We start from the raw sequence: 15,841 nt of genomic DNA on the forward strand, positions 1-15,841 counted from the left end.
ATATGGATGAGAAAAAATTATGATGAGTGGCATTGTAAAACATTTCTTGTTCTATGGTATATATAATGTATGTGATAAGTAGGAGGTAATAATGTTGGACGAAAGTTGAATATATTTCCAAGGTAGGAACTTTGATGGAAGTTTTGAAGATCCAAGAACTTTGATGAGAAGCTGGTTGAATGGAGAGAAAATGTTAAATTTGTTTAGGTATAGTTTATGTGAAATAATATTATGTATATAATAATTCTAATGGTTGAATAAAATGTATAGTCATAGATATCATATTTTGAAGATAACTGTAAGTTTCTCGTCATTCAATGACCAATAAATTTATTTATGTATAGTATATGAGAATATGTATGTATGATATTCTCACTGCATATTATACATAAGGTGAGAATGTGTATTTTACTGTTTTAGTAGTATTTACAATATAAATTTATATTATAAATACAAATTTTTACTGAATATGCAGTTTACTACATATAGTTTATTGCATATTTACCATATAAATGTATATATGACTAACAAAATAATATTACTATATGATTAAAAAAAAAGAACTTGACTGGAAAGTATATAATATGCGGCGAGAATATGTAGTTTACTGTATGTCGCTACAAAGTCTTTTTTATATATGAAGGGGTATATATCTAAAAATAATATTACGAAGTCAAAAGTAAAAATGTTCTACGTGAAAAAAAGGAATAATAGAGTGACGAATACTAAGAGCAATTGAGGGAGAAAACTAACCAGAAGTTTGAGGAGAACGAAAGGATGAAATAAAAGGAGAAATTAGAACGAAATCGAAATCGACAAAGGACGAATTCTAACCACTTTGAGAATTATCGACGACGGAATAGGATGTGCAAGCCGGAGTAGGAATTGCTTAAAGAAACTAACTGGAATATCTTGAAGGAGACGAGAAAAATAGTGAAGAAAAATCATTTCCGATGCTAGATGCAGCTGTAAAAATTGAAGATTTCGTGGTCGTAAACAGTTAATTTGTACATGATATTAATAAATAAAGTATTTTCATATTAAATATTTTATTTCATAATAATTGCATATCTACATTAAATGATATCATAATATCAAATAAAATTATAATTATATATTAATTATTAGAATAATTGAGGAAGTAATAAATTACATAATAAATATGATATAATGTAAATAAGGTAATATTTTCTAATTATTTCCGAAATTTACTAATAAATTTAATTTTAGGACAATCAGTCAAATTGACTAAAGTGTTTTTTCTAAATCTTTCATTTCCAAATAAAAACTTGAAAAACGGTATTCTTTAGTTGGCCCCAATAATTTGCCTGAGTTTGGTTATGGGCCCAAAGCCCAACCGACGTAAGCCCATTCATTAACCCAATGAGCCGATGAAGTCGCTGCCTTCCAACTTGACCCGTCCGTTAAAGATACGACTAGAAGCGAAAATCAAACCCCCAAAATTTCCTTCTCCATTTTATTCTTTGAAATCAAAACACAGCCCTAAAATCACCATTGTTAACCCCTTCGCCCAGAATGGACGACAGTTTTAAAGTTCGTGTCGACAGAATCTTTGGTTCTCTCTCTTCCTCATCTACTGCGTCTTCTTCATCCTCACCTTTCAATTCATCTCTCTCTTCTCTATGGTCCCTTACCGACGATGAAATCGAGAGGAGAGAGTGGATCAAAGGGAAAGAGGAAGAACAACCACCCGAATCGGACCTCGAACCGACCTCGTTCTTCGACGGCCGAACGAAGGTAAACGAGAGGAATTTATTTGGATTTCGAGACGATTTCGAGGATGACCTCGATGATTTGGACGAAAATCCAAAGTCCAATGGGTCGTCTAGTAAGTTCCCTAAACCTGATGATTATGGAGGTGAAGAATGGGAAATCAAGTCCTCCATTGGGCGGGATTGCACGCTTGATTATGAGGTATCTTGCTCACTGTTCTGATTAATCTAGACTTAGTTTTTTGCTGCTTTATGGGTAGGGTAGGGAAATGAGTTGGTAGGGCTTGACGATGAACTGAGAAGTTGGTATTTCGAATTTAAGCTATCTACATAGCGTTTGAAATTTGATTCTATGTCGTGTGGCAAGGCTACACGTTCTTATAGCGCTTGTGGTTGGGAAGGAACCAGAAGATATACGAAGATCAGGCTACTGTTTTCTCTACTTTGTTAACCTTATTTAGAACACAAATATTTCATCTGATGCAAAAAATACATACGCTAAAGCGAACGCGAGATTTGACCTATCGTATTTATGTTGATGTATCGATTTTTTTGCTATTTTTTCTCTACTATTTTCCAACTCAACGCTCAATAAAATGCCCATTCCCGCATCCAAAAATAAATAAATAACCTAATCTTACATCATCACATTTGTATCCCCGAAGTCTTGTAAAATAACCCTATTGAATATCTGTCAACAAATGTACTAAGTTCTTTGCTTATCTTCAATTTTTTTCTCGAATCTTCTTCCTCTTCTCTGGTAGCTTGTCTCTTTTGTATTGCATTCTATTGATTATTGTACATGTTTTTTCTATCGTACTTTAATGTTTGAATTGTACTTTGTACCATTGTCATTAATTTGACCTTTTATGATTTTTCGTGGATTTAGTGAGTCACATTTAATATCTTTTATGTTAAATTTACCTATATCCTAGATTTTTAAAGAAAAAAACATATCTTCAAACGTATCGTTATCAATTCTTTAAAAAATTTACTTTAAGAAATTTTAAAATTGACATATTGCTGTATCCGTATCTCGTATCAGTGTATGTGCTGCATAGTTTACAACTAAATGCATGTCAGTCTTGCCGTAGCTACAACAAATTCTATTGTAATTACCCTCTCCTTGATCCTTGTGTGATCTTATCATACTGGATATTTGTTTGGTGCATTGTGGAATATGGTGCATCATTTAGGTTGTCTTGAATTAGTCTATGTCCTCTATTTGATTTGTAGGGTTGCCACCTGAAGTGTATTACAGATTGATGTGTGACTGAAAAAATTCTGCAGGAAGAGGAAGATGAGTATGATAAAGTTGCAGTTGGCAAGGAGAAAAATGGAGATCGGTTGTATATGAAAGACGTAACTGACTGTGGTATTGAAATAGGTTCATCCACCGAGCTTCCTACTTCTATAAGGAATTTCACCAGAGATCCACGCGCTAATCACTTGGCTGCAAAAGTTAGACTCAAGGAAGATGCAGAAGCTTCTAAAACAATCGATTCGTTGCATGTCTCTAAGAACACTGCTGTAGCCATCACAGATTCTGAAAGCAACGCTTTCCAAAACCCAAAATCTATTCTTAAAAGGAAAGATAATCATCTAGATGCGAAGTCGCACAAGCGTGTCCGATTTGACCCTGAATGTAAAATTCCTCAAAATTCTCAAGAATCTAAAGATTTCGTTGTGAAAACAAACTCTTTGCCCAGAGGTGCAGAGGTTGGCAACGAAGTGACCTTCCCATCTCAAGGCACTCAAGTCCCCGACTACTTACTAAATCCTTCAAGATACACACATTATACTTTCAACTCGTCCAATGATGTAGACGAAGAGTCTAACAAGAAAGCTTATATGAATTTCCTTCAGCTGGTGAGAGAATCAAAGAGAATCGAGTCCCATCAGGATGATGCTTCAACTGGTCCTCCAAAATCCATCACCTTCATACCAAAAAAGAAAGCAGATGATACAATAATGCTTGAAAATTCTCCTCTGCAGAGTGGAGTTGAGAAGGAGGTTGTGCAAAAGAAAGGCATGTCTATCGGCATTGCCGCTGTGGATGATCAGACGGATGATGTTTGTTCAATGGAAGAAGATGAGCCTGATAAATTAGAAATTAGAAGAAACAGCTCACAGAAGCCAGACCGCCAGTACAGAACGAGAGCTAATAATATGGAGTCGGAGGAGGAGGCCTGAAGCCTGATTGATATAGCAAGACGCTGCTCTTAAATTACACCTTTTTCCATCGGGCATTGTTTGTGTTGAACTGTTATTGATGGTCTTTTAAGGCACCTTGTTTGATGTACGATATTTTAGGGACATTGCAACAGTTGTTGACAGCCTATTTGAGATTGGGCAAGTTTACAAGTTACGGATTGCATCTAAAGCGATCAATTAACACATCAATCTACAATCTTCTTGACCTTACGACACTAGAGATAGATTGTAGGATATTAAAGTTATGAATGGTATATCTAATGCACAAGGCTAAGAACTATGACTATACTCTTAGTCCCCATTCTTTACAGGATTTATGAACTTCAAAATTAGTAATTCAAAGCTGTAGATATTAAGCCTTCAAATCCTAAATGGTACGTGAGAAATATAGTGGTTAATTCATGATACTTAGCTGGTTAATTCATGATACTTAGCTGAGGAAATTAAACTTACCTGGAGCAAGAAAGCACTCCCCATGAAACTCAATATTGAGAATAATCCCCTTCCTCTCCGCCCCCCCAAGGTCGAGCGCATATCATCCCCTCTCAAGTCGAGCACACATCTCCTCTCAAGTCGAGCGCATATCATCTGATAAGAAGATTGGAACGCTAGCACGAGGTATCTTTCTTCATTTATCTTCTAGTTGAGACAAAAGATAGTGTTCAGAAGGAGCTCATGGATGGAGTTTCAGCCCCATTATCTCGTATATTCAAGACTCTCGAGTACAAGGCCAAAGGTAAAGAGAGGCACCTATCCCAAAGGCACCCGTCCCTCTTTTTATGGTTGAGCTACTTTTGGCCCTCTTTCTATGTTTGAGGCAGTTGATTATCGGTAGGATCAAGATGTATTTTGAATATGTGACGAACTAATCTTTTTGTCCGTGATATGCATAGTTTTGATGCTTTCAAGAATGCATCTGGGAACAATAGAACATAGTCTACTTGCTCGCCTACTACGACCCATGGAGCGGAAAATCTTTCTGTCGAAAGGCAAAGAATGTGGGTATTACTATCTTAGGCTTGCCTATAGTCATTTTCTTCCTAGAAGGATCTTTACACTATGTAGGTCTCTTTTCCGTCACGTCGAAAGGCTTGTTTTGGTCCTTTTCCTGATTTTTCCTACCCGACCGTCAAAGCATGGAAGGGTGGGCCTGTCCCACTTCTGACTTATGCGTTGGTGCGTTCATTGAAGCAAAGAGGGTTAAAATTAGGTGCATCCCCCTTCACTCATCTCGAATCTCTTTCTGGGAATGAATGAGAGTACGAAAAGCTTTAATTAGTAATGTAGATCAAAATAGAAGTTTGCTTTTTTGTTAGTAGGTTTTTGGAAGAGCTCTTCATGTAGCTTTCCTTTAAGAGGTAGTACGCCTCATCACACATAATGGGAGTCGGTAACTGAAAGGGAAAGAAGCTTGACTTAGTAGATGGATCGGCCTTGTCTTAGGCAAGAGAAGGATGTCTCACATTGAGACGAAAAGACAATGAGGCGTCTTTGACCTGTCGAACCTATCAGGGAAAGTATATCCTATTACAGTCTTTGCTATGATACCAAATTTGACCCAATTCAGAGTCTTGCATCCGGAAATAGGGTCATTCACAAATCTGGCCGAAGGGCTTTCTCTTAATTTTCAGTCCTCCCTCCTTTCCTTTCCCGCTCCCCTCGAATGTAGGTATCAGAGGTCTGGATTCTCCTGGGTTTTCTCATTCCCCAACCCTATACTAATAAGGGAAATTTTTCGAAGGAAGAAGGAAAAGGAAAAGGTGATGCCGATCCTTCGAATCTTAAGGCTAACTATCCCTTCCTTGGTCAATCCTTACGTCCTTCGGACCCTAGTTCAGACAAGAAAGGATCAAAACTTTTTTAGGGATTGTTTGGAGTATCGTGTTTGTGGAGTTCATATATTTGTGTTTCGGGTGTAGAGTGAGTTCATATATCAAAGATATCTAGTGCAATTTTTTGAATTCTATTTTCTTTAATTAATGAATTTTTTTATTCAATAATTTTAAACATCTTTGTTTATCAAAATATGGATAACATTTTTTTCTCTTGTTTTTATTTTAGTTTTTTTCTATCTTATTTGTAATGAACAACAATTAACCCAACAAATAAAAGGTAAAACATAACAGAAATCAAAACCTTTTATTTCTGATTTTTCTCGATGAACTTCATTATCATCTTTTACTTTTTCTTGATTTGTTTTAATTGAATGTCACAGCATTTCTTCAATAATTTTACATTCAATTCTTCCAGATTTGAAGGATCATTAGAAAACACATCTCCTATTTCACTAATTTTTTTTCTAGGAAAATGTTTATTTTGAAAAAAAAAAAAAATCCTTTTATGGGCAATTTTTTTTGTTATTTGTTTCTTTTTTTTTTTTTTTTTTTTTTTTTTTGCTTTACTTTTTATTCACCATTCAACTATATACATATTTCTTCAAACTCTTAACAGTCAATTGACATGTGAACTCAATTAAATAAAAATATAATGTGTGTGCACTTACCCAACTATTTAGCTAATAGTTCAAATTGAATTTAAAAGCATTCATGTCAGCCAAGCTTTTTTTTCCATGGTATAGTATTGATCGAGTGAGTTGGAATTAGCTTCTCAAAATAATTGTTAGAGTTGGCCGTCAAATATGATCGTAGTTGAAGTTGATCAATAGTGGTATTTGTAGTTCTTGGTTGTATAATGTGAATGCTGGAATTGGTTGTTAGAGGTGATTGTTAGTGAAGTTGACTATCAAAACTAATTTTTGTTGAAGTTTATGATAGAAGTTGTTGGAACCCAAAGTTGAAAGTGATTGTTGAAGTTTATTATCGAAGATAATTTTCGTCAAGGTTTGTAGTCATAGGTGCTTATCGGAAGTAGAAGCTGGTTGCATGAAAGTGACCTCAGAGGTGGTCGTAAGAGTTTGTTGTTGAAGCCTTGGTCGAACAAAAGTGGTCACAAAAAACTTTTGTCAGAATTTGTTATCAGAAATCATCTAAGCACAAAATTAGTCTTTGAAGTCGATCACGTAGATATGGTCACTGAAGTTTTTCATCAGTGGTGGTTACAGAGCCTAAAATCAATTGTTGAAATTGGACATGTAAAAGTATTGTTAAAGTAGGTTCTCGATGTGACAATGGTAATCGTCAATGGTGGTTGAGGGGTGAATCCATTGGAAACATCGAGAAGAATAGAGTTAGTATAATATACCAACTCAACTTTACCAACATTTATAATTGGTGGACCAAACCATGAATTAGAATACATTGTAACAACTTAACTAGTTTTTCTAACATCTTTCTCAACTTTTATTGGGAAAGAGATTTCAAATTGGCAAGAGAAACAGCACATACAGATAATGCGAAAATTTTAATAGCTAACAAAAATGAAACTTAAAACATTTCTTTTGCTCCACATGGATACTTATGCAACATCACTAGGTGGCATCCTCAGTATAGAAGTTACTTCTCCACAAAAGTTAGGCATGAATATGTTAGAAAACCTAATTTTTTAAAAAAGAGGTAAAAAACCATGCTTAAAAACCATTTATTATTTTTTTTTAAAAAAGGCGAATTTTGAAAAATGAAGCACTTCTTAGACTGAAAATAATAATTTTCCACCTACTTCAAAGCCGCAACAATTTTTCAGGCCACCTCAGAATTTACTTTACACCAAACCAATTTGCCCCCTAGGGGTCCGATTTTTTATCCAGTTTATCGACCACATAATAATTTACTATTAACAAATGTCACGATAAAGAGGTTTATATTATTGGTTCGCCATGATTCTAGTTATTTTTTCCAAATTTCAATTAGTCAGTGTTTATAAAATGACATTTCATCATCAACTTTGAAAATAATGATGTTTTTTAATTGAATTATCTTTTGCAGTATACCTTTTGTGGCCGTCATTTACTGAACGAAGTAGCTTGTTTGTTGACTGGCCCCTTGGATTCCAATTTCTTCTGTATGATTCTGTACACTTTCTTTTTCTTTCTAGTAACTACAATTCTAGAAACTAAAAGAAAGTCATCTTTCCATCCTTTGTATTCAAGGTGGTGAGATGAGATAGACTAGGAATTTCGCATCAGAAACATCTCAGTCCACCTACATAATAAAAAAAAAAAAAAGTAATTGAAATACAAACTAGGAATTGAATTTCAAATGTAAGAGCATAAACAATGACAAATGAATTACAGAACATAACATAAAAGTTTATATAGATTAACATTACTTCAAAAATTACCATCATACCAAATGCTGTCAATAGTTTCTACCAATGTAGCATAGCTTAACTAATAGTAGTTAATATATACTCTTCAAATTCTCATACCTTCATATGTGGTACTAAAAAATTGTTGTCAACCGTTACCTACGTCAGAAAATGAACCATAATCATTTTTTAAACTCAGTCCAGATAAATGAAAGTTCTTTAAAGAGCACAAATACTGTCTGCATCAACCATCTGACGATCTCCATCTAAGCAATCAAATTATACCTCAATAATTCAGAGATAGATTGGAACTTTTTTGTATAGCTACTTAACTAGATTAAGAATTCAGCCAAAACATTAAAATATAGTTGTAAAGTTTTATAACCGTTGTATTAGTAAACGTCCAAGTCACAGATTATCGCATCAAAACAAAATCAGGTTTTAACAATCCAATATAGAAGGCATCACGGATTAAAACTTTTCAACAGTTTTTCCCCCAAAAAATGTATGTACAACTTCCCCTATGAGTAATATCAAAATGTGGTTTTGAGGGGTGGATCTGTGCGGACGTATGATGTACCTAGAAATGAGAACAAATTCGAACACGATGAGTTTGGTGATTTAATTCAGGATGAAAAGAAACTGAAAAGAAACTGAAAAGAATGATTTACGAGAAGAAAGAAATGAAAACAGAAGATAGAGGGAGGGTACCATATTGATAGTGTACCAGCATCTGATGGCTTTCACTAGACTAAAACAAGCGTTTCCTACACTCAGTTGCACCACAGAAGCATGGCATCTGTTTTATCTTCCCATCTGGACCATACACGCTATCAAGTGCATACCCATAGTCGTATGTCAGTTCCTGCAATTAACAAATACTTAAAAAAGTTCCAAAATAAAGATCCTCCACATAATCTAATGGGAGAAATTAACTTAATTTGATTACTGTGAATGCTGCATTCAATTACCATTTGATTTTTAGTTTTCCAAAATTATGTTTTTAATCACTACTTCTAGATATGATCTATGCGTTTCTTTACTTTGTTATCTACTTTCTAAAATGTTTTTGAAGTCCAAATCATTGTTTTTAAGAAAGAAAATCTAAGTTTGTTTCTTTAATAAAAAGAACACACGATAATAATAAAAGAAATTGTGAGGAAACTAACACAAGTTTCAAACAAAAACAAAAAACAAAAAACAAAAGACAACAGAAAGAAAAAAAAGACCGTTAGCGAACACCGTTAAGTTTTCAATTTCTGAACTTAGAATTATTCTTTCAATTTTTGAAAATAAGATTTGAATTTTTAGCCGTATATATGAGTGGCTCAAACCAGTTTATTGTGGCCACAGACTGAGCTTCATGACATCAGACAATAGTGAAGAAACTTAAAATTTTATTTATTCCTAAGGATGAGAAACCTAGAGGAAATCAAGAACAAAAATGCGCTTTCTTAAATTTTTACTTATTCCTAGGAAGAATCCTTATTTAAGGAAAAGTTCTGAAGTTTCTAATAAAGCAAAATTGCATATATACCATCAGAAACCATCAAATTCTTGATCTAGGATACAAGACACGACAAGGACAAACCCAAAATCCATTTATTCAAATACAGTTGGAAAAATTCAATCAGTTGAAACTTTAGAAACATGAGTTTGCTTCACCGGAGTCGGAGAAAGTGATTGAGCATGAGGTAAATCCAAAGGTCATTGTGAACTCTGATGGAATTTGAAAGGGTGTGCAATCAAAGGAGAGAGTTCTTTGGGCTCTTTGGTTCTCTTAAATGGGAAGGCCAACCAATGCCTTGCAATCCAAAGGAAGGGTTGGATTCTTAGGTGCAGCCACCTGACACTAAAGGAAGTCAATCAGTGAGAAGTCAAGCATTAATTCCTTCCCTCCAAAAGGCATAATTAATGTTCACACAGTTGTAAAGCCCACTAAAACACTAAGTTCAAACAACAATCCCTTCATTTTTGGAGGAAAAAATGAAGCAGAAGTTGAAAGTCGTTTACGAAGAAGAGTGATTTATGGCTGCTCCCTCTTTATTGCCCACCGAGAACTAGAGACATTCAGGCTAATTCGTCTTATTTAGATCCAAAGCTCATCCAATCGGTTAATTGCTAGAATTCTACCGCTCCAAGTTTTGCTGTTAGAAGGTCTTTCTCTCTTGCTTCTTCAGTGTCAGTTAACCCTTCCCCAAAGGCTGAGCCAGTGCCCATCGTAGATCCATCTAAAATGGCCTCAAGCCTCTACTCTTCTGCATCTTTTATCTTCTTCATCTCATGCGTCTTCCAGCTAGATCTGGTTTAAGAGGTACATTCAAAAAGCATACAAATCAAAGAAACCCCTGCTGCACTTTAAGACGTTCCCCAAGCATTTTGTTAGGAGGAGGCTGAAGGATCTCTTAAAAAAGGCTCTAGTAAAGACAAAGGTGTTGTCAAACCAAAATCCACAAAATTATGAATCTTTAAGGATGCGTTTGGGGGAGGGAAAGAGTTATGGGGGAAAAGGATTATAATAATCCTAGGATTATGATAATTCTAGTGTTATGATAATATGTGTTTGGGAGAAAGGTTATTATTAGTAGTGTTATCGTAATATGTGTTTGGGGAAAGGAATATGAAAGGTAGTGTTATGATAGTATGTGTTTGGGATAGAGATTATGATAGTAGTGTTATAATAATGTGTTTGGGGAAAGGTTATGATTGTAGTAATTTAAAAAACAATAATAGAATTTGGATTGGGTTATTTGGATAGGCTAGTGTAGGATTAAAAAAGGAAAAGAGAGGAGAAGATATAGTTATTTGGAGATTAAGATAACCCTAATCCCCATTTATTATAACCCTTGGGCCAAACATGGTTTGGCCCAATTTCCTGACCCTTTTCCCCCTAAAACCCCATCATAGACATACCCTAAAGGTAAAAGGACAAACTTCTTCATCTTCAATTAGGGCAGATATTCAGAACTAGAAAAAGAGTACCTTAAAAGCAGAATTGATCTTTAGATCAAAACCCTAATTCTTTGCAGGTAAATTGCACGCAAGTTCAAGTTCCTTCTCTTTCAACCCAATCAGTCCCTTAGAGATCCTGCCATCCACATTTTAAATATTCTGTGTTTTCCTTACCTTCCTCAAACGTTCAGTTTTTGAGAGGCTCCCCTCGTCATACTCTAGGCCTTCCATCCAAAAAGAATGTGATTCAGATTTTAACTCTCCTTTTAATGTGAGCAATGAGGAAGATGATCATTTGGAAAAACTAAGTGAGCTGGAGGATCATCCTTTGAAGAACTCCTTAGAAACTAATCTCAATGATTTGTTTCAAAATGAAAAGGAACTGAATGTTGGAAAACACCTCTTTGAAACCCCCCTCTCAGTCTCAGCTGCAAAATTCCATCCCATTTAAAGTCCCTGGTAGAAGAATGCAAACTAATTTTCGTTTAAACTTTGATTTTTGTCACTTTTTGGTTCAATAATCGATTACACAGGAATTTGTATAGCAAAACTTGGGGTGGTTTGAAGATTGCAGATAAAGAGATTGTGATTCAAGTCACTTGAAACACTTATTTCAGAATTAGTAGTATCCCTAGATTCAATGAAGAAGCTGAGCTCAAGAAATGTTTCCAACTGGTTGAACAATTATTGTTTTTGGCAGTTTTGTGGCTCCACTTCATGAAGATTCAGCAAGGATGGTTGTTGTTCTCTAGGGGCTCCTTCACTCATCTCGAAGCTAGTGAGCAAGTTGTCAACTTACTTTGGGTTCCTTTTGACAATCTGTTTAAATTATTCTGTACCTAGTTTATACTCTAGATTTCATTTGTTGTTTTGGGTTGGAGGATTTCGATTAGCTCATTATTATTGCTGACTTTGATTTGGATATTGTTAGTACCTGTTTTAGCCTTTTTGCGCTCTGTATAATTATCTTGTACTTTGAGCATTAGATTCTTTTGTTATTATTGATGAAGAGGCTTGTCTCCGTTTCAAAAAGAAAATAAGGAACTTAAAAGTTTCTCATCACCAAATGAGGTGTAACAATAATTTATGCTAATGGAAGTTCAAAGAGAGGTAATTAACAAAAAGAAAAAATTAAAAAGAATCATCTCTTTCTACACAAAAGAACATCTGTTGCAGAAACTAACATGCACTAGCATTTGATAGTAAGAGCAAAACACGTGTAAGTTGAAACCTGGAGAGGTGGTATGTTTTCTGCAGCAAATAGTACCACTCGAGCAAGTTTGATGTCATGGTGTGAGCTCAATACACATTGGACAAAAAGATTAGGTTCGCAACTATGATTGATAAACCTGGCAATATTTCCAGTGGAACAAGCATCAATGCAAAACTCTGGCACACTTTCGGATCTTCGATCATCTACAACATCCAAAGAATTGTTTGCTGGCAAGGATGCATCTCTTGAGCGCCTCTACAAGAATAGACAAAGTAAATATCTATGATTAGTATGGAAATAGAAAAAGAGAGGCTGAAATAGAAATTAGAAGCTCGGATAATTTAATTTGAATATTAGAGAATTCAAATTCAATTTAACCACCGAGCTGTGCTGGCTCCATGATTGTAGCTTTCTATCAATTTTCTCAATAATAGGATTCAACATGATATTGTACATGGCTTGTCAAAAGGGAGGGGAAAAAAGGCAAGCCAAGATATCTGCAAGGCCACTGACCTAATTGCGACCAAATTTTCTAGCAATCGATTTAATAACATATCGTGTAGAGTTAATGGCCACAATCTCATATCATGTGGTTGATATTCAACCCTGATGCCTTTTTAAAATAGTTAACAAGGCCAAACAAGTTTTCAACTGCAGGAGCATCCAGTTCCGGAAGGAGGATGGCATCGCCAGCAAAAAAGGAGGTGGCGGACACAGAGGGAGGCATTTAATAATCCCACTCACTCACCTCGATCATAATTTTACTAAAACATTTCATAATAATAACAAAAAATGTGAAAATAATGGATTGCCATGTCTAAGGACCCTCATAGCACCAATCTTTCCCTTGGGACAACCAGTATTAAAGAAAGAGAAGCAAGGACAACCAGTATTAATAAAAGAGAAGTTATACGAGGTAACACAACCCTTTATCCATTTTTTCCATTTAGCCTTTAGCTATGAGGGTGAGCTCCACGAATTCCCAATCAACCTTATAAAAGCTTATCAACCTTATAAAAGCTTTCTCTATGTCAGTTAACCACCACACCTTCTATCTCTTAAATCACTAATTCAACTAAAAAGCTTAAGTTGATAGGTGAGGATAAATTAATATAATATCCAACATTCCTCACTTGTGGGTTGGGGAGAAAACAACAGCGCATGGGCTTGAACCCAGGACATCCTACAACAACCTGCTTCGATACCATCTTACATCACCAAGTCAACCCAAAAGCTCATATTTGATAATATAGGATTCCATCTCAAGACCAAATAACTACAGGAGGAGTAGCTCATCTATCTTATAAGGAGTGTGAGTCCCCTTGGCTTTCAATGTGGGATTCTCAACATCTCAACATGCCCCCTCAAGATGGTGTCTCCTTGGGCTCACCAATCTCAGGCCAAATACCCATTCGGGTTTAATGGCCTCCAACACTATCTTAAATCACCAATTCAACCCAAAGCCTTAAGCTGGTGGTTGAAGACAAATTTACTTATATCACTCACACTCCTCACCATGAAATATTAGAAAGACCCAACAAGTAGAGATCAATATTAATTGGGGAGAAAACAACAATGCAAGGGCTTGAACACAAGACCTCCCTAAACCACTTGCTCTGATACCATCTTAAATCACCAATTCAACGAAAAGCTTAAACTGATAGGTAAGTGTATATTTAATATAATATCCAACAGTTTCTTCCAAAGCAATCTTCTAAGATTTTTTTTCCCCTTTTGGAAAAGAAAACAAGTCTCTTCATTAATAAAATTGAATAACACTAATACTTAAAGTACAATAGAGTTATGCAAAGAGCAATAAGCAAAATTCCTATGGATCAAGAGGCACAATGAGACAACTCAACTGAGTGTTGTTTGGCACACCAACATGAGATGATTTGAAATGATATAATATACTAACTCACTCTTTGGGCCACAAACTTTACATGGTGGAGTTGAGTTGGTATATTTTACCAATTCACCTCAACTCTCCCTTCTCCCCAATATTGCCAATGGGTTCACCCATCAACTACCATTGACAATTACCATTGCCACACTCCAAGAACCAACTTTGACGACCACTTTCACACGTTTAACTCTGATGATCGGTTTCGAGTTCCAACAACCACCTCCAACGACTATCTTTGCGCCACTAACTCCGCGACAAATTTTGAGTTCCAATAACCATTCTCCGATGAACAAACTTCAAAGAAAATCAACTTCGATGACCACCTTAACAATACAAATTCTAGGCTACGGCAACAAACTCTTACGACCAACTTCAAGATCACTTCCACGCAACCAACTTATACTTTTGAGAACCAACTACAACTACAAACTTTGGCGAAAATCACCTTTGATAAATAACTTCAACAATCACCTTCAACTTGGGGCACCAACAACTACCTCTACAATAAACTTCACCCAAAATCACTTTTGATAATTAACTTCTGTGCCAAATGACAACCAACACTAGCAATCAATACCAACATTTACCTTAGACAACCAAGAACGACAAAGACCACCTTTGACACATCCTATTTCTGGTTAAATTAAGCTGTCGTCAGTAATCAAAGCCATCGACCGCTTTCCCAATTCAACGATGTTCAGTTAATCCAACTTTTGTCCACTTATCTGATTTAATTTGATTACTTTAGGTATGGTTTGGTTAATCTTCAGCTCGTTATGTCACAAGAGCAAATTCATCAAATCTTTAAATTGCTACCCACCAACTTGTCATCTAATAATTCTTGTGTTTCTTTGACTCACACAAGTAATTATCCTATAAAGTCTTCTCTTGTGGTAATTATTTTCCATGGATTATTGATTTCGTAGCATTAGATCATATGATCAGTTCTTCTATCTTCGATCCATATTCTCCATCATATTGCGATGAAAAAATCAGGATTGCAAATGGGATTTTTTCTTCTATTCTAGGAAGATGAACCATTAAATTGATTGACATCTCGTTACGGTCTATTCTTCATGTTCCAAAATTAGCTGATAATCTTTTATTTGTTTCTGAACTCTCTAAAGATTTCAATTTTCGTGATATATTCTTTGACACTAACTATATTTTTCAAGATCAGGAATCGGAGAAGATGATTGGGAGTCCTAAGATGCTTGATGGTCTCTACTACTTTGATGAAGGTTCGTGTAGCAATAAAATAACTCAAGGCCCAAGTAGTATCAATTCTTTTTCGATTAAAGAACAAATTACACTTTGGCATCATAGATTATGACATCCTAGTTTTCCTTATCTCAAACATTTCTTTTCAAATTTATTGAAAGGGTTGATTGTTTATCTTTTGATTGTGAGAGTAGTACTTTTGCAAAAAGTCATCGATCCACATATTTTCCAAAATCATACAAAGCTTCAAAACATTTTTATTTAATTCAAACCGATGTTTGGGATCCGTCTAAAATTTCAACTCACAATTGAAAAAGATAGTTCGTTACTTTTATTGATGATCGTACTCGTTTATCTTGGGTTTATTTAATGCAAAAAAGAAAATTGAGGTGAAAATTC

The 15,841-nt window shown here is 35.2% G+C and overlaps 2 protein-coding genes across 6 annotated transcripts in view; one reads left to right on the forward strand and one right to left on the reverse strand.

Moving 5' to 3' along the window:
* The first annotated feature begins 1,451 nt into the window (after positions 1–1,451).
* Positions 1,452–4,136, forward strand: LOC103491712 (uncharacterized). The gene is made up of 2 exons (XM_008451774.3): positions 1,452–1,935; positions 3,024–4,136. Exons 1-2 carry the CDS (start codon positions 1,537–1,539, stop codon positions 3,924–3,926), a joined length of 1,302 nt encoding a protein of 433 aa, XP_008449996.2. The 5' UTR covers positions 1,452–1,536; the 3' UTR covers positions 3,927–4,136.
* Positions 4,137–7,786: 3,650 nt separating this feature from the next.
* LOC103491710 (histone-lysine N-methyltransferase, H3 lysine-9 specific SUVH4) overlaps positions 7,787–15,841 on the reverse strand; it is a 31,372-nt gene continuing 23,317 nt past the window's right edge. For 2 of the 5 annotated variants that reach the window (XM_008451770.3, XM_051085644.1), the window contains exons 11-13: positions 12,334–12,570; positions 8,862–9,015; positions 8,508–8,730 (exon numbers count right to left, since the gene is read on the reverse strand). In XM_008451770.3, coding sequence (XP_008449992.2) covers positions 8,902–9,015; positions 12,334–12,570 — 351 coding nt within the window. In that variant the 3' untranslated portion in view covers positions 8,508–8,730; positions 8,862–8,901. Of the gene's footprint in view, positions 8,045–8,270; positions 8,310–8,507; positions 8,731–8,861; positions 9,016–12,333; positions 12,571–15,841 lie in introns of those variants that run through there. The other 3 variants (XR_538105.3, XR_007821442.1, XM_051085643.1) reach the window with 3 other exon arrangements.

Source organism: Cucumis melo, chromosome 6 (assembly GCF_025177605.1).
Source record: "Cucumis melo cultivar AY chromosome 6, USDA_Cmelo_AY_1.0, whole genome shotgun sequence".
Lineage (NCBI taxonomy): Eukaryota > Viridiplantae > Streptophyta > Magnoliopsida > Cucurbitales > Cucurbitaceae > Cucumis > Cucumis melo.

What these genes read in the sequence shown, in the direction of transcription:
- LOC103491712 (XM_008451774.3), top strand. Translation starts at nt 1,537, where the DNA reads ATGGACGACAGTTTTAAAGTTCGTGTCGACAGAATCTTTGGTTCTCTC. An exon ending in ATTGCACGCTTGATTATGAG is followed by an intron (nt 1,936 to 3,023) that starts GTATCTTGCTCA and finishes AAAATTCTGCAG; the next exon opens with GAAGAGGAAGATGAGTATGA.